Source organism: Pseudorca crassidens, chromosome X (assembly GCF_039906515.1).
Source record: "Pseudorca crassidens isolate mPseCra1 chromosome X, mPseCra1.hap1, whole genome shotgun sequence".
Taxonomy (NCBI): Eukaryota; Metazoa; Chordata; class Mammalia; order Artiodactyla; family Delphinidae; genus Pseudorca; species Pseudorca crassidens.
In genome coordinates, this window is record NC_090317.1 from 117,748,977 (window position 1) to 117,767,009 (window position 18,033).

Here is an 18,033-nt window from a genome sequence, read left to right on the forward strand (position 1 = left end):
CTAGCGGTCCTGTGTTCGCCTCTTACGGAGACTCTGTTGTCTCATTGGCTCTGCCATGGATCAACACGTCAGGAAGGAGCTTGTTATAGTGCCTAAAAAACAGAGCAGGGGGCTTCCCTGGTGGCGCAGTGGTAGGGAGTCCGCCTGCCGATGCAGGGGACGTGGGTTCGTGCCCCGGTCCGGGAGGATCCCACATGCCGCGGAACGGCTGGGCCCGTGAGCCATGGCCACTGAGCCTGCGCGTCCGGAGCCTGTGCTCCGCGATGAGAGAGGCCACAGCACTGAGAGGCCCACGTACAGCAAAAAAAAAAAAAAACAAAAAAAAAACCAGAGCAGGCCCTTGCCTGCTTCTAGGAACAGGCTGTAGGGCAGGATTTGTGCCTGCATATGAATAAATGATTTTGACAGATTTCTGTCTGCAGCTTCTTTCATTGTAATATAATAGTGAAGTTGTGGAGAAGGAAATTGACAAACCGTCTTCCTACTTCACTTGTGGGAAGCTGCCACATTTATCCTAACAACCTGGCAATGCTGAAGGCCTAAATTCATTCATTCATCCAACAGATATGTAGGGAGAGCCTATTCTATTAGGATTGGGGGATACAGAAAACAAACAGAATTCATCCCACATTGTAAAGTGGCTTAGATAACTTTGCAAAAACTGGTATCAAAAGCAACTGGTAGATTTAGTCAACAGGTATCCTGAGTTCTTTGGAAAGACTCAGGAGAGCAAAGGTTTCCAATGCCTACAGATCTTCAGAACGGAAACAATTCTAGAAATTATACAGGAAAAAAAAATCCCAGTTATGTGTGAAACTAACATTTAAGGAGTGGGTATTTCAGTGGTTCTCAAAGTGCAGTCCCAGATAAATAGCATCAACATAAACTGGGAAACTTGTTAGAAATGCAAATCCCCACACCCTATCCCAAACCTCCTCAATAAGAAACTCTGAGCATGGGGACAGGAAATTTTTGTTTTAAAAAGTTCTCCAGGTGATTCGGATGCCAAGTTGGAGGACCACTGCCCTACTTTGTAACAAAGAACAAATTCCACTAGGTGGCAGTCTTTCACAAGAATATAAAAGCTTTTTTTTTCCTGCAGCTGCTGGATAATCCTGCCAGGTAACACTTTAACATGAGAAATTGAAAACGTATCTGTTCTGCAATTGCAGGAAAATTCTACTGGGCGGCACCCTAACTTCAGCAATAAAACTGTTTTGCAATTACATGGTATTTCCACCAGATGGCGTTCTGGGGTGCCACCTGGTGGAATTATCATGTAAGTGCAGAACACGTATTTCTTTTTTTCCCTATTACAGGTTCACCCCGCTATCTGAAAGTAAAGTTCCTATGAAACATTTTGTAAGCAGAAATGGGGAAAAGCAAAGACAATCCCCGCTTTCTAAAAGTTAGAGTTATGCCACTTTAACAAAAGACCAACATTAGTACAGTCAGTAATGCCTTTTTTGTGTGTGTGGGTAAAAGCAAAAATCCTCTTCAGGTTTCTTTTGCTTACTGAAAATTATGTACTAATGTAGGTCTTTCATAAAAGCAAAGTGGTGTAAGAATAACTTTCAGAAAGCGGAAGATACCTGCAGTAAGAAAAACATGTTCTGCAATTGGACGATAATTCCACTTGGTGGCACTCTAACCTGAGAAATATGAAAATTTTATCTGCAATTGCAGGAAAATTCCACCCAATGACATTCTCACCAGAATAATAAGAAGAACATATCTGTGTGCGATTACATAAAAACTCTACGTGCTGACACTCTTAACTGAGTAGTAAGAAAAGTATATACTCTGCAAATACATGATAAAACCACTGGGTAGCGCTGTAACACAAAAATAAAAATTCATTCTGCAATTACATAAAACTCCACACGATGGCACTCTAACATAAGAAATACAAAAAGAGCTGGCGTTGTAATTCCAGACATTTCCCACTGGATGGCGCTCTAACACAACAAATAGATAAAATTGGCTTTCCGGTGAACGGAATTGTTTTGTCTTTTAAGCAAAAAAGATTATGACATAGGTGACAATAAACAGGATTTATTTACTTAGTAAATTAAAGTGTAAATAAAAATTTAGTACATATCTTTTCAAGTGCTTTGGCCATATCTTAATTATAGTGCTTGTTTTTTGCTTTTTAATTACTTGTTTGTACATTCTTCCCACCGTTAGTAGGTCCTCAAGGGCAGAGACCAAATATCTAACTTTTCTACCTTTCCAGCCTCTCCTACAGTAGCTGGTGCGTAATAGGAATTCAATAAATATTTATTAAATGAAAGACTGAATCAAACTGAGAGGCCAGGGAACAAGGAGGGAAGAAAACATAAATAGAATAAAAATCTAGATTCTTTGAGCCCTATTCCCAGGGCTGCTTCATCCTGCAGTTGGACAGGTAGAGTGAAATGTAGAAGAAAATGTAATTGAGACAGAAATGACAATGATGTTCACCTTTGTCTCACCTTCCAAGGGTGAGAGTTTTTTTTAAGTTAGTGAATTAAAAGAGAAGAAAAATCAGCAAAGATTACTTGGATAAAATTCAGTGAGAAAACTTTCTTTTTAAATAGGCTAACAGCCTATCAAAATGGTTTTTTTTTTTTTTTTTCCAAAATGGTTTTGATTGAGTTTTCAATAGCTGTCGAAACTATTTCAGTCATGTAAACGCTCTGGAAGTTGGTTTTTGAATTAAGTGTTGGCGTTTTTCACCCAGAGGAGCTTGGGAAAGCTTCCTGTTAGGGTCCCCTCAGGATTCACCCTCCTGAGAGCATTTCCTGCTTTGCCCCCAGTCTGTGCCGGATCAGCAGCCACGGGAGGAAGAGGTAAGGGCCTTCCAAACTGCCGATCAGACACAGAAATCCAGAGTGGCCTCAGGAAATGTGGCCATATTTGCCTTCCTGCCCTCCTGCCAACTCTTTCAGGCCTTAATGACGGCTTCCTCCTCTCTGAGCTCCCCTCACCCCATCCAAACCGGCTCACGCAGCCGTCACCGTCACCGTCAGGACTTTCAGTGCCACAGCCCTAAGGCTATTTCTAACCCAGAACAAATCTTCTGTCCCATCTGACTTCTTTTTCTTTTTTAATAAATTTATTTATTTTTGGCTGTGTTGGGTCTTTGTTTCCGTGTGAGGGCTTTCTCTAGTTGTGGCAAGTGGGGGCCACTCTTCATCGCGGCGCGTGGGCCTCTCACTATCGCGGCCTCTCTTGTTGTGGAGCTCAGGCTCTAGACGCGCAGGCTCAGTAGTTGTGGCTCACGGGCCCAGCCGCTCCGCGGCATGTGGGATCTTCCCGGACCGGGGCACGAACCCGTGTCCCCCGCTTCAGCAGGCGGACTCTCAACCACTGTGCCACCAGGGAAGCCCCTGTAATTAGGCTTTTAAGTGAAGCAGTAGAAAACAAAGTGCTGGTAACGTAACTTTCCCCCCTTCATTAACGTTAACTCCCTTTTCTATGGCTCAGTCAGGAAAAAAACTACCAACCTCACTCCAAACTCTGGAGTTTTTCAAGGTTAAAGTTGGGGAAAAGCTGAGAGGGGGCAGAAGCTAAAGGCCCAGTAGAAAAAGTCAAGAGACAGGCCTGGCTGGGAGTGGAGTGAAGCGAGACATGAGATGCTAGTGGGCTACTACACCCAAAGCCTTCTTTCTTTAACTTGCACCCTGCCTTCTCATCCCCACGTCATCTTAAATAGTCTGCTCTGCACAGATGCAGCAGCACTCCTGTACAGTACCCCTCGGGCCATGTCCCACTCCTGCTAAGGCACAAGTGTCACCTCCATATGTGAAGAGAACATATTCCTGTTTTAGTTAAGTAAGTTTTCAAGTTAGGGACTGCATTTTTAAGACTAGACAACAAATCTAGACAAGTCTGGAAGGATATACTATAGCTTTTGCCGTAAGGGCTCCTAAAGAAGTATTCTGCTGTGTTGCTTTGAAGTTGTCTTCTCTTACGACTCTCTAAAGAAGACTCCTGTTTGTTTCGTAGTGGTGGTCTCCTCTGCAGGCTCTGGACTGCAGTCTCCCAGTACAGAAGACAGGCTCAGGGGGCCCCGGCAACCCAAGATGAGGCTTAATCAATCAGCTAAGCCAGGGGACACAGGGAGCAAAGAGCGGACAACATACACACGAATTCTGCTGCACTTACGCAAGGAAAACACCGCTTGTTCAATGAACAATTTAAGAACTTGAAGTTTTAAAGAATTATGGAAAAAATTTTAACCTTTTATTTATCAACATGTTTTCAAGGTGAGTAGAACTTGTATGTATTGTGAAAACAGTGATTGTAAAACCTGGTCTTGACATCCCAGAGTATTAGGGAATCCTTAAAAATGAATTTTAATTTACTTCAATGGAAAAATATCTGCTGGAAAGGTGAAACAACAGGTGTTTAAAATAACAAAAAGGCTGGGAATCACTGTTTTAGATTACACATTCCATACATTACTATTAACTGGAATTGCACTTAAAATTGATAAGAATATGCCTTGTATTTAATGTTTGATATGACTGTAAATAGAAAACTATTAAGAAAATAGCTTCATATTTATACTTAATGTATAAATGGAGAAAACTAACTTATTTGGCCTTTAAAATGAAGTAGTCTTATTTAAAAATCGAATTGTCCTTCCACCCCTGCCTGGTTATAATAAATATTGTGTTTTATTAAGGAGAAATGATGGTTCAGTGTGAACAGGCTTCAGCACCGACATGCACACAAATGGGGGCGTGTGTGCACATTAGGGTACACCAGGTAAGCTGCTGGGCACTGGGAGGGACAGGACAATGATCGCCCCACAAAAAGGTGGCAGAGTTGGACAGGCATATAAGGAATTGTTTCTCCTTTTAGTAACTAAAAAAGTATTTGTTAAACGAGTATACAACTAAACCAAATAGAACTATTTTAAAGAAGTAATTTGAAGGAGGGTTAAGCAAACTCTTATTACCTATTTTAGACCTATATAACTAAAATAACCTTTATAATAAGATCCATACTATCCTTAAGATATAACATTAAAAGACGTTGTATCTTTTAATGCAACACTGTACAAACCACATGCAATTACACTATCTATCTATCTATCTATCTAAATCTACACTTTCTTTCTATGGGTTTTTTCCTCTTTAACAAAGTTGAGAACCCAAAGCATTCCTTACAGTTGCTGCTGAATACCCAACTGAAGGTGTACCATCTCGCATTAACTGATGGACTTAAACTTGATCCACTGGTTTGCACCCCGGACTTCAAAAGGCAGATCGCTGCAGTAGATGTGATAGCCGAGTTCTTCCAAAGGTGGTTCAGGGTCAGCTGTAGCAAACTGGGCAGCATCCTCAATTTCTTTTCTCACGTCAACATCAATTTCCTAAAAATCAATCAGATTACAGTTCAAGAGATGTTTTGAATAGACAGCAGCTTAGGTACCAACTTGTTCTACTGGGAACCTCTTGCTAGTTGTTAACTCTCTACTAGTACTGGCAGTATACCTATTATTACTGAAAATGTTAGGTTAACCATGACACAACGATCCACGAAGGGGGATTCTGGAGGACAGATACCAACATTAAGACATATACCCTGGCGAGGGAACATTTATGAATTAGAAATCTACAGTATATTTTTAGGAAAGAAGAACTGATGGTGGAGGAGGTTAATGTCCTGTGAAAAATATTGCGTTGGCCAAAAAGTTCTTCGGGGTTTTCCCACAACATGGCTCGGAAAATTTTTGGCCAACCGAATACAATATGTACTTTCCCACTTACTTACCTAATTTACCGAGTGGCAGCTTCTTGTGTAGAGAAAAACTGCTCAAAAAGGAGAGCCAACCTTCAAAGGCAGACTTACTTTTAAACCATCAAGAGTCACTGTACCTTTAGTTCTTCAACACTGGCCAGATTGCTGTTCACCATCCTATCCTTGAGAAGCATGATAGGGTCACTCTTACTTCTAACTTCCTGAATTTCTTCTCGTGTACGGTAACTAGAGGGAGGGAAACAGAGTTACAAGTAGGTAAGAACAGTGCCGGCACAGCAGAGACAGTCTGGGAAACACAGCAGTCTGTTTCTGAGACGAAGGAGCACATCAGTACTCACGTCACCGTAAGAAGGGCAGAATTATATACTTTCAAAATACAAGAACTCATCCTAATATTCTGTAAGGAAGAGCTGCTCTGTCTTTATAGAAAACTCTACAATGGCAATTCACCTGGCTTCTCTGGCATTCTGACAACAGGCGCCAAGTTTCTATTTGCTACTTTGATCTAGAGGTAGGGCGTGAAGGTAGTGGTGGAGGCAGGGGAGATGGTTTTCTGTGGTGATAGCTATAACCTTTGAGGCAGCAGAAGGCTAAGCACAAAAAAAATGTGCCTTGCCTTTTCTCCCTTAAGACCACAGAGCAGTGTGGCTGGCAAGAACTTGGAGAGGAGGTTTTCCGATTCTTGATTGTACAACTGACCCTTGTCCTACAGCACTTGAAATAACACTAAAAGCAAAGAAAGGCTCTACCATTTTTTTAAGAACAGAATTACACCAAGTGCTTTCTTCCATGTAAGCTGCTCTTCATAACATTTTCCCTTAGGCCTTCATTCTATACTCAAAGACTTATTACGGCTTACTTTGACTAAATCTACTCTTAATTATGCCACACTCCGGGACTGCAGCATTACATGCCGGAGTTGCCAGGTGACAAAACTCCTTTTTTTTTGACTGATTTATTTCAACATATGGAATATCCCACGTGCTACTTGGTCTTGCTCCATTCCAGCCAGAAGAGGAATATGCCATGAGAATCTGGAGTAATGCCTACAAAAGGTAAATGCCCCCAAGTATCCTACTCTACCATCAGTCCTGTTTTATGCAACAATTCCTCTCTGCAATTGTTTTCTTATTGGTGCTCATGCTAACTAGCATGTACACACTAGAGGAATTTTCAGAATGCTTTCTATATTGGAACCAATTTATTGGAAGGCACGGCTTTCAGGCTCAGACTAACTACTAAATCAATGCATGAAGCCAACTACTGGTGTCTGGCTTCAAAAGCAAACACACACTGAAATGCTTTGCTTTTTCATCTAAGTAGCACCATTCAAAGCCCATCCACTTCGGACACCACACTCAGTTTTCCCATGACCATACCTGACTCCAGGATCACTCATGCTGTGCCCATGGTAACGGTAAGTCTGCAGCTCCATCAGTATGGGCCCCTAAAACAGAACCAAGTGGAGGTAAGGTGAAACAATGGCCACAGCCTCAAATGTACGTCCTTTCAGGATCAAATACCTTCATCAGATCTGAGTTAAGAGTTTCTTCTTAGTTGATTCTCATTTCTATTACCTATTTATTGCATGTTTCATTCTCTTTTTTTTTTTTTTTTTTTTTTGCGGTACTCGGGCCTCTCACTGCTGTGGCCTCATCCCGTTGCAGAGCACAGGCTCAGCGGCCATGGCTCACAGGCCCAGCCGCTCCGCGGCATGTGGGATCCTCCCGGACCGGGACACGAACCTGCGTCCCCTGCACCGGCAGGTGGACTCTCAACCACTGTGCCACCAGGGAAGCCCCATCCTCCTTATTTTTAACAGGAACTTATTAATAAAAGCCACCCCCCCCCCCGCAGCATATTTTGAATCAAAAAGGCAGACAATTCTTTATGTAATGTCAATGGGTTCTATTTCACCAGAATTGCATTTGATATATAATTCTTTAAGCACAGCATAGATTTAATTAAGAAAAGCCTATCAGAAAGCGGGGATGGCATTTATCTTCACGGTTAATATGCTAGTCTTTCTGCCCACCCCCCTCCCCCCCAGTCACAGGGGAAATCATCTATAAGCATTCTGATCAAGGCTAGAGAAAAACACTAACATAAACCTTAACAACGTAAGATGAAAAGCAAACCTCTAGTCCTCTCGTCCTTCTCCACTTCCATGCACACATGAAGAGAGGCTGGATAGATGACTTTCTACCTCACACCCACTTCATGCAGTGTTTCGTAGGGGACAGCAACCAATCCTGCTTCACAGAGATCTAGCTACTGTGTAACAGAAAGTTGGCAGGTGCTGATCCTGCGACTGGGAGAGCCCGGCTACCACGAGGTAGCTTGCTCATGCTACACCAGCCCCCTTTTAGAAAACAACTTTGAACAGAGGGGATGGGGTGGATCTAGGATCCTTGGGCAGTTTGGTGTAGTAGTTAAAAGAGGGCGGGAGATGGAATCCAAGTGCTTGGGTTCCAGTTCTGGCTGTACTCTATAGTAGCTACATACCTCAGTTTCTTCATCTACAAAACAGTAATTAACCCAGCTCAGAGGTGCGCCGATTAAAAAAGGTAATACCTAAGTGCTTAGCACATTGCCTGACCTATCATCTCTCAATAACTGTCACCTATTGATTGTTAATCATCCCGTAGCCATTTGGAAGCACGGCTGGTTAGGCTAAGGGGATGGTGATAAAGGGGTTTTTCCAGACCCTCCCCTAATTCCAAGATCAGGCTTTGGTCAGGCTGAGACAGTCAACACACTACAAACTACTGATCCTGTTTCCACATACTGTTGGATGCCACATATTCTTTCAGGAACTGGGAGGGGGGGGATGATGATACCCACCACCCAGGGCGTGGACCCCTAGTCTCAGAGTCCTGATACAGACCAGTGAGCCCACTGCCACCAACCTGCCATCTCAGTCATCTCATTTTTTTCTTGTTCAACCGTTCTACAGCTCCCTCCCCTCTTCACCCTCTCTTCCATTTTCATCACTGCCAGCCCAATCTTATTTGCACTACTGCCCAAACACGTACGTGAGGGAAGTCACTGAAGGGTAAACCTCAGGGGCCTGCTTTCTGGGCTGTGAAACACTGATTTAGGGAGAAGAACATCTTTCCACCAGCTCAGATGGCATGTAAGCCTCTTTTTAGGCCAATCTCACTGTTCCCTTCTCCCTCCACTGCTATAACTGGAAGGGTCAAGGTTCTTAGGACTGAAACAGCAAGACTAAGACTACATAATTTAAACGTATTATTTGATTTACAAAAGACAAACTTATACTGGATGCCTATTTTACATAAGCAAAGTTCTGTGCAGGGCACTGCAGGAGTCCCCAGTCTGTTCACTCAAGGGGCTTATGATTGATGGCGGGGGGCGGGGGGTGGAAGAGTTAGAAGCACATAATTAACCAAACCAAAAGGCAAAACAGATTGTCACAATGAAGACAGAGGCAGAATGCTGAGGGAGCACTGCAAGGAAAGATTTACCCCAAATGGGGCAAACATGGAATGTTTCCCAAGACGTGAGCTATCAAGACCATGTTATTTATATGAAGGGACCCGATTCGCTTAACTGGACCCAGCTTCTATCTTTTACACCTCAATTAGCAGCTACTCCTATATTGCTACAATAGACACAGGGGGCATTCTTTTAACTTTAAGACAGGTAAGTGTCATTAGAAATCTCTAGCCTAGAGGCCTACAAGAAAAATCTTACCTTTCCAGCTCTACAATAGGCAGCTGCAAACCTTGTGGCCTCCCGGACACACAGGATATCCATTCCATCTACCTATTAATAAATGGGAAAGATTAAATAAACACAACATTGTAAATCAACTATACTTCAATAACATTTTAAAAATAAAAAGGAAAGGGGCAGAGCATAAATCCAACTGCCTAAAACCATTTTCATCTTACATGACCTGTTCATCCACTAAGGAAACAGAACTCTTTGATCTCTGTGAGATTTTCAAGGGCACTTGACAGAGTGCCTGGGCCCCGCAGGCCCTGAGGGTGTAGCTCCAGCTCTACAACAGGTGTCCTTACCCTCAGCCCAGGAATGAAGTCGCCTCTCTTGTAGTAATCAGTGCTGGCTGCTGCTCTCTCCACAGATGTTCCCATCCCATAGCGGTTATTCTCACAGATGAAAATACAAGGCAATTTCCACAAAGCCGCCATATTGTAAGCTTCGAATATCTGACCCTGGAAGTATGTATAAAAGTTCAAGTGGTTTCATTTTGCTGTTTTTCTCTAGACTTCATCATCCACAACAGCTGCTGCTCTACCCAGCAGAGAAAGCTTCCATAGGATGAAACGCCTCACCCACAACTAAGCTTCTGAGGCAAAGGAGTGTGTGCGCTTGGGGGGGAGCGGGGCACAGCGCAGCAAACCCATTACCTCTTTTGCCGCTAAGGAAGTGACAAACCAAGTACTACTACTTGCTTCTGTAGGGCCAAGGCAGCAGCGGAGAATACAACGGGAAAAGATGGGCATGTAAGAATGTACTACGGCTGCCTAGTTGTGTGCTTCACTATAAATTCTATGAGACCCTCTGGATGACCAGAGTGAACCGGTGTCTGAGAATCGGCATCCAGAGCAGGGCCTGGCAGGGTGTCAGCCACGGACCGGTGATTACTCAGACCACGACAGAAGAGGGAGAGGAGTCTGACAGCGCCTTGGCATTCAGGGGAATGAGTCTGTACATTACGGTACTGGTTTAAGAACTGGTTTGCCAAGGATTAAAATGTAAATCAGTCCTTCCCCACAGAGTCTGTGGAGCACTGAGGTAGAGCAAAGGTGAGCGTACTCTTAGGAGTACACCTATATAAAGCGCTTGTGAAACAATGCCAGGATGTAAATCTCTAATGTGGCCACAAAACCAAATTTTAGCTTGCCAGATAAATGGCCATTTCAACTAGTAAGCAATATACTACTTCACCACAAACTGAACTATGAATATTCAACACTTTGGACATAACACTGTAATCATTATTGCAGTGTTAAGAGACACATACTCACCTGATTAGCAGCGCCATCACCATACAAAGTCAAACAGATTTCATCTTTTCCGTTATACTTACAGGCCAGAGCAATCCCAGCTCCCAGGGGCACCTAATATTAAGGACAACCAAGAAAGGAACCACAGAAATCCGTGAGGGAAGAAGTTAATGCTCTGAATGTTAACTCCTGACCAGAATGTGAGAGAGAAATGACACTGTCCCTACCCCAACCCTGTCTCTGCTTACCCTACCCCCAATATTATAAACAAACTAGCAAAGTAACACGAATAACTACTATCGTATTCTATGTCAACCATTTAGCAATAACATTTATGCATTCAGAGATTCAACTGCTAATCCTGAAAAGCCAAAAAAAGAAAAAGAAACCAAGGATTAAAAAAAATACCAAAAACAAACCAAAAAACCCAGATGCTAGAACCTTAATATATTAGAAAGTAAACCGAACAATCTAGATACGATCTTCTGCTGTTCCTTGTCCATTATTTACTAACTGATGAGAACAAGGAGGACGGCATAACCACAGAAGCTGGCTTTAGATTCAAACTAGGCCCTTAAGATCCTGACCACCTGCTTCTCCTGGTCTGGTACCAGTGCCAGCACTGTCTACAGCAGGGAGAGAGGTGTGGCCAAGAGGATGTGACAAAGCAATTAAATATCAATTAAACGGCAAAGGTATAGTTCTACTGCTAGAGGCTCTTGCTTACTTATAAAACATAACAAGTACCTAAAAGGAAACATTTTAAATCACTGTACAAATCTATTTATTAAATGATAGGGTATGAAGCAAGAGGTCATTTAAAGCACACCGTGCCCCCCAAGTACTGAAGTACTTCAGAGGGAAGTTGTCTGGGGTACAGAATATTGCACAGATGTGGGCCAGGGCCAAATCCAGAAAATCATACAATGCTAGTCCTCAACTACCTGAGCTCCCACGATGCCATTGCCCCCGTAGAAGTTCTTGGCGTACATATGCATCGATCCTCCTTTTCCTTTAGCACAACCTCCTCTTCGTCCTAGAAGTGGCACCACACAAACATGACACATCAAAACCAAATATATAAAACAAACAAAAACACACCCTGAGTATTTACGTAGAGGCTCAACCATTAGAACTCAGAAACCGATTCAACTACATAAGCACCTGTCCCCCTCTATGCAAATACCTAGACAAGTCCTCCTTGTCTCCTGGCCCTTTTATAATGAAGGTCAGACCAGTCCCATGTCCTTGACCTTTCCAACTTTTTCAGCTCTCTAATCACTGAGTTTTCTTCAGATGTTAGTGTGGTCCCCTAGACTTTTTTTTTTTTTTTGGCCAGTTACAAACATCTGATTTCTCCTACACTCGCATAAGAGTCAAGGGGGACAAAGGGACTGTTGAGAAGATTCTACCCAATGAAATACTTATACTCAATTTACTTTCTTTGCTAGATTTCTATTGGCATGCTTGAGTGATAAACACTATTCTGATTTTATAGAGCTGACCTTTACCTGAGAGGCCAGACAACCTCAAAAAATGGTCAGTTTACTCAAAAGCACAATAGAGGTACCAGAGCACCAAAAGGGAGAGGTTTTTTTGGTTTCAGCTTTTTTTTTTTTAACCCTCAAAAAGGTTTCAATGTTAACTTATAAACGGTTAGCATCTTAATAGGAGATCTGAAAACTTAATTTCCCCTTTTTGTAAATTAATAGCAAACCTGTAAGCTCTGCGAGAATTGCTCGGACAGAAAGCCCACGAGTAAACGTAAAGCCGTGAGCCCGATATGCTGTGATCAGATGGTCTGTGGGGTTTATGCCGGCCTCCAGGCCCACACAACAAGCTTCCTGCATTCAAGGAAGAAGTGGCAATGAGTCAGTACAGTACACCATTTCTAGTTAAAAGGTTTCCTACACTATTATGAAATATTTGGCCCAGTAGAACTCTTCATTAATAACAGCAAGTACCTCTACTTTACACCAGAAACAGAGTAGAGGGTAAGGCCCAAGCCAGAGCCATAAACTGGCAATGCACAGATACGTTTCTTTTAAGCCTGTATGGTGATGTGAAAAAATCCTGAATCAAATGTGAACATTAAAATATTGGGGAATTTCACATGAAAATAGAGACGTCTGTCTTCTCTCGAAGACATCAGCAACAGGAAGCATTAGCCCCGTATTTCCACATGGCACCAACTGGCTGGACTACCAGCCAGTTATGACTACCCCTGCGGGTGGGCCCCGTCTGTTCCACTTCACCACTAGTTCCTGTCACCTTTCTCGATACTTCATACAGCTGGCAGCCTTCACTCATGTATTCTACCTAACTGGTCCCTGGTAGGCATTTGATTTCATAAACCTTGGCCTAAACCTACAAAACAAAAAACAAAACAAAAACCCTTCCCCCAAAAGTATACTCAGTACAGGTGATCATAATGCTATAAAGGCACAGGAAGTCAGCAATATGATACAGGAGTCAATTCTTTAGCATAAGCTTCCTAGCAGGTCTCAGCATTCTCATGTTTATTCTAAAATACCAGCCTCAAATCCTTCAGACAGATAAAGCAGGGTAAAAGCCGATAAACACACACCATACTTCAATTCCTAAGTAACACAGTTTTACTACAAAACTACCACCCACCTGACCATCACACAAGTGACAGAAACCACGAATAATTTTCTGTTTATATAGCTGATCTGCTTTTAACTCCATTCGACGAACAGTCTGCATCATCCTGTAGTATTTGAGCCCATCCTCCCTGGTGAGCACCGTAGTGACAGGAGGGCCCTCTTCCAGCCGGTGAAGATCACATTTCTGAAATGGAATCAGACAGTTATCTCTCAGTCACTACAATGTAAACACTGCCAACCCACTCTAAGATCTAACTCGAAATATTTAAATCGAAAACCAGCAAATACTGAACTTGAAAACCAGCAGGCGAGCACATCAGAAATGCTGCATATTGCTTCTGATTCCTTCATAAAACTGACTGTGCAATGAGATGGGGTTTTGGAGAAAGGAAGTCTTTCTAAGATGACTTTCACTGAAAACCCCTAGAAGTCAACTGAGTTACAGGTTGAAAGACAAACTTTTAAACAAGCATTCTAAGAATCTTCTTATTCAAACATGTTACCAAACCACATTTCAAGTCTTAGAGTAGGTCTTCAATCTTTTTAGCTTGCTCTCCTGCTCCAAACTACCAAAAACCTGCTACACAAAAGGAGTAAATTCTAATTTTTGCTAACTTCTCTGAATCTTCGATTCTAGAACATTTGGAATAAAATGGTGAAAAACATGAATATCAAAATGCTGTACTGCAGAGGTAAAACTATATATCAAAGTGTACCTGTGGAAAAAAATTTAACACGAAGCAAAACACCTCTTACCTTAATTTCAAATGTAGCATCATTTGCAAAATTACGGGATGCCACCAGCACTCTGCTTGCCTTGAAAGATCAAAATATACAAGTATATCAGTGCTTTTTATTGTCGGTTATTTTTGAGTTATTATTCTTATTAATCAGTTATCAGGATGCAGTCCTAGAACTCTAAGAGCCCTAACACATTCATGGGCTTATCTTCCATTCTGTTCACTGTGTTGGGATCTTGTCCTCCAAAAGGAATCCATGCTTTGGCCAAAGAAACATGATGGTACCCCCATCTAAAGGCAAACTGCAGAAACCCGTCTATATAGTCACTTTGTTTTCAAAGAAATTACAGTGAAAATGTAATGAAGTTAATGGCCAAATCGAAGAGACCAGATAATCCGTGGGTTATGTTTATGCTATTCTTAGTCATAACCACATACGTTGAGCAAGCTAATGCTTTACTTTCAGAATAGTTCTTCAAATAAAACTATGATTCAACTCCTATTTCAGGCAAATCACTTCTCTATGAAACGGTACTATAAGAAAAATATTTTAAACTACACAAAGCATGAGATAGACACCTTAGTGAGAAATGTACAAGACAAAAGAAAAGATACTTAGCATTCCCTGACTTAAAAAAAACAAAAGATTTGAGGGATGTTTTATGATTCGAAGAGCACCAGAAGGAAGATGTTCTCTACAACTCCCTTCCCTTTTTTTTTTTTTGAAATAAATGCTTCTTGAGAGGGCAGACAGCAGAAGCAAGAACAACTACAATCCTGCAGCCTGTGGAACAAAAACCACATCCACAGAAAGATAGACAAGATGAAAAGGCAGAGGGCTATATACCAGATGAAGAAACAACATAAAACCCCAGAAAAACAACTACATGAAGTGGAGATAGGCAACCTTCCAGAAAAAGAATTCAGAATAATGATAGTGAAGATGATCCAGGACCTCGGGAAAAGAATGCAGGCGAACATAGAGAAGATGCAAGAAATGTTTAACAAAGACCTAGAAGTATTACAGAACAAACAAACAGAGATAAACAATACAATAACTGAAATGAAGACAACACTAGAAAGAATCAATAGCAGAATAACTGAGGCAGAAGAACGGATAAGTGACCTGGAAGACAGAATGGTGGAATTCACGGCTGCGGAACAGACTAAAGAAAAAAGAACGAAAAGAAATGAAGACAGCCTAAGAGACCTCTGGGACAACATGAAACATGACAACATTCACATTATAAGGGTCCCAGAAGGAGAAGAGAGAGAAAGAACCAGAGAAAATATTTGAAGAGATTATAGTTGAAAACTTCCCTAACATGGGAAAGGAAATAGCCACCCAAGTCCAGGAATCGCAGACAGTCCCATACAGGATAAACCCAAGGAGAAACACGCCGAGACACATAGTAATCAAATTGGCAAAAATTAAAGACAAAGAGAAATTACTGAAAGCAGCAAGGGAAAAACAACAAATAACATACAAGGGAACTCCCATAAGGTTAACAGCTGATTTCTCAGCAGAAGCTCTACAAGCCAGAAGGAGTGCAATGACATATTTAAAGTGATGAAAGGGAAGAACCTACAACCAAGATTACTCTACCCAGCACGGATCTCATTCAGATTCGGTGGAGAAATCAAAAGCTTTACAGACAAGCAAAAGCTAAGAGAATTCAGCACCACCAAACAAGCTCTACAACACATGCTAAAGGAACTTCTCTAAGTGGGAAACACACGGGGAGAAAAGGACCTACAAAAACAAACCCAAAACAATTAAGAAAATGGTCATAGGAACATATATATCGATAATTACCTTAAACGTGAATGGATTAAATGCTCCCACCAAGAGACACAGGCTTGCTGAATGGATACAAAAACAAGACCCATATATGTGCTGGCTACAAGAGACTCACTTCACACCTAGGGACACATACAGACTGAAAGTGACAGGATGGAAAAAGATATTCCATGCAAATGGAAACCAAAAGAAAGCTGGAGTAGCAATTCTCATATCAGACAAAATAGACTTTAAAATAATATTACAAGAGACAAGGAAGGACACTACATAATGATCAAGGGATCAATCCAAGAAAAATATATAACAATTATAAATATACATGCACCCAACATAGGAGCACCTCAATACATAAGGCAACTGCTAACAGCTATAAAAGAGGAAATCGACAGGAACACAACAGTGGGGGACTTTAACACCTCACACCAATGGACAGATCATCCAAAATGAAAATAAATAAGGAAACAGAAGCTTTAAATGACACAATACACCAGATAGATTTAATTGATATTTATAGGACATTCCATCCAAAAATAGCAGATTACACTTTCTTCTCAAGTGCACAAGGAACATTCTCCAGGACAGATCACATCTTGGGTCACAAGTCCAGCCTCAGCAGATTTAAGAAAACTGAAATCATATCAAGCATCTTTTCTGACCACAACACTATGAGACTAGAAATGAATTCCAGGGAAAAAAACGTAAGAAACACAAACACATGGAGGCTAAACAAGACGTTACTAAAAAACCAAGAGATCACTGAAGAAATCAAACAGGAAATCAAAAAATACCTAGAGACAAATGACAATGAAAAACACGGTGATCCAAAACCTATGGGATGCAGCAAAAGCATTTCTAAAAGGGAAGTTTATAGCTATACAAGCCTACCTCAAGAAACAAGAAAAAATCTCAAATAAACAATCTAACCGTACACCTATAGGAACTAGAGAAAGAGGAACAAACAAAACCCAAAGTTAGCAGAAGGAAAGAAATCATAAAGATCAGAGCAGAAATAAATAAAATAGAAACAAAGAAAACAATTGCAAAGATCAATAAAACTAAAAGCTGGTTCTTTGAGAAGATAAACAACACTGATAAACCATTAGCCAGACTCATCAAGAAAAAGAGGGAGAGGACTCAAATCAATAAAATTAGAAATGAAAAACGAGAAGTTACAACAGACACTGCAGAAATACAAAGCATCCTAAGAGACTACTACAAGCAACTCTACGCCAATAAAATGGACAACCTGGAAGAAATGGACAAATTCTTAGAAAGGTATAACCTTCCAAGACTGAACCAGGAAGGAATAGAAAATATGAACAGACCAATCACAAGTAATGAAGTTGAAACTGTGATTAAAAATCTTCCAACAAACAAAAGTCCAGGACCAGATGGCTTTACAGGTGAATTCTATCAAACATTCAGAGAAGAGCTAACACCCATCCTTCTCAAACTCTTCGAAAACATTGCCGAGGAAGGAACACTCCCAAACTCATTCTATGAGGCCACCATCACCCTGATACCAAAACCAGACAGGGATACTACAAAAAAAGAAAATTACTGACCAATATCACTGATGAATATAGATGCAAAGATCCTCAACAAAATACTAGCAAATAGGATCCAACAACACATTAAAAGGATCATACACAGCAACAACAACAACAAAAAAAAAACTCTCCAGAAAGTAGGCATAGAGGGAACCTACCTCAACATAATGAAGGCCATATATGACAAACCCACAGCAAACATCATTCTCAGTGGTGAAAAACTGAAAGCATTTCCTCTAAGATCAGGAACAAGACAAGGATGTCCACTCTCACCACCATTATTCAACATAGTTTTGGAAGTCCTAGCCACAGCAATCAGAAAAGAAAAAGAAAGAAAACAAATACAAATTGGAAAAGAAGAAGTAAAACTGTCACTGTCTGCAGATGACATGATACTATACATAGAGAATCCTAAAGATGCTACCAGAAAACTACTAGAGCTAATCAATGAATCTGGTAAGGTAGCAGGATACAAAATTAATGCACAGCAATCTCTTGCATTCCTATACACTAATGATGAAAAATATGAAAGAGAAATTAAGGAAACACTCCCATTTACCATTG

At 41.3% G+C, this 18,033-nt stretch overlaps 1 protein-coding gene across 3 annotated transcripts in view; it reads right to left on the reverse strand.

Moving 5' to 3' along the window:
• Positions 1 to 4,207: 4,207 nt before the first annotated feature.
• Positions 4,208 to 18,033, reverse strand: part of LOC137216966 (pyruvate dehydrogenase E1 component subunit alpha, somatic form, mitochondrial) — a 30,934-nt gene continuing 17,108 nt past the window's right edge. For all 3 annotated transcript variants that reach the window (XM_067723093.1, XM_067723091.1, XM_067723090.1), the window contains 10 exons: positions 14,135 to 14,194; positions 13,389 to 13,562; positions 12,469 to 12,595; positions 11,696 to 11,787; positions 10,773 to 10,865; positions 9,801 to 9,956; positions 9,472 to 9,543; positions 7,134 to 7,201; positions 5,871 to 5,979; positions 4,208 to 5,365 (listed from right to left, as the gene is read on the reverse strand). In XM_067723093.1, the coding sequence (XP_067579194.1) occupies positions 5,201 to 5,365; positions 5,871 to 5,979; positions 7,134 to 7,201; positions 9,472 to 9,543; positions 9,801 to 9,956; positions 10,773 to 10,865; positions 11,696 to 11,787; positions 12,469 to 12,595; positions 13,389 to 13,481 (975 nt within the window). In that variant the 5' untranslated portion in view covers positions 13,482 to 13,562; positions 14,135 to 14,194 and the 3' untranslated portion in view covers positions 4,208 to 5,200. The remainder of the gene's footprint in view (positions 5,366 to 5,870; positions 5,980 to 7,133; positions 7,202 to 9,471; positions 9,544 to 9,800; positions 9,957 to 10,772; positions 10,866 to 11,695; positions 11,788 to 12,468; positions 12,596 to 13,388; positions 13,563 to 14,134; positions 14,195 to 18,033) is intronic.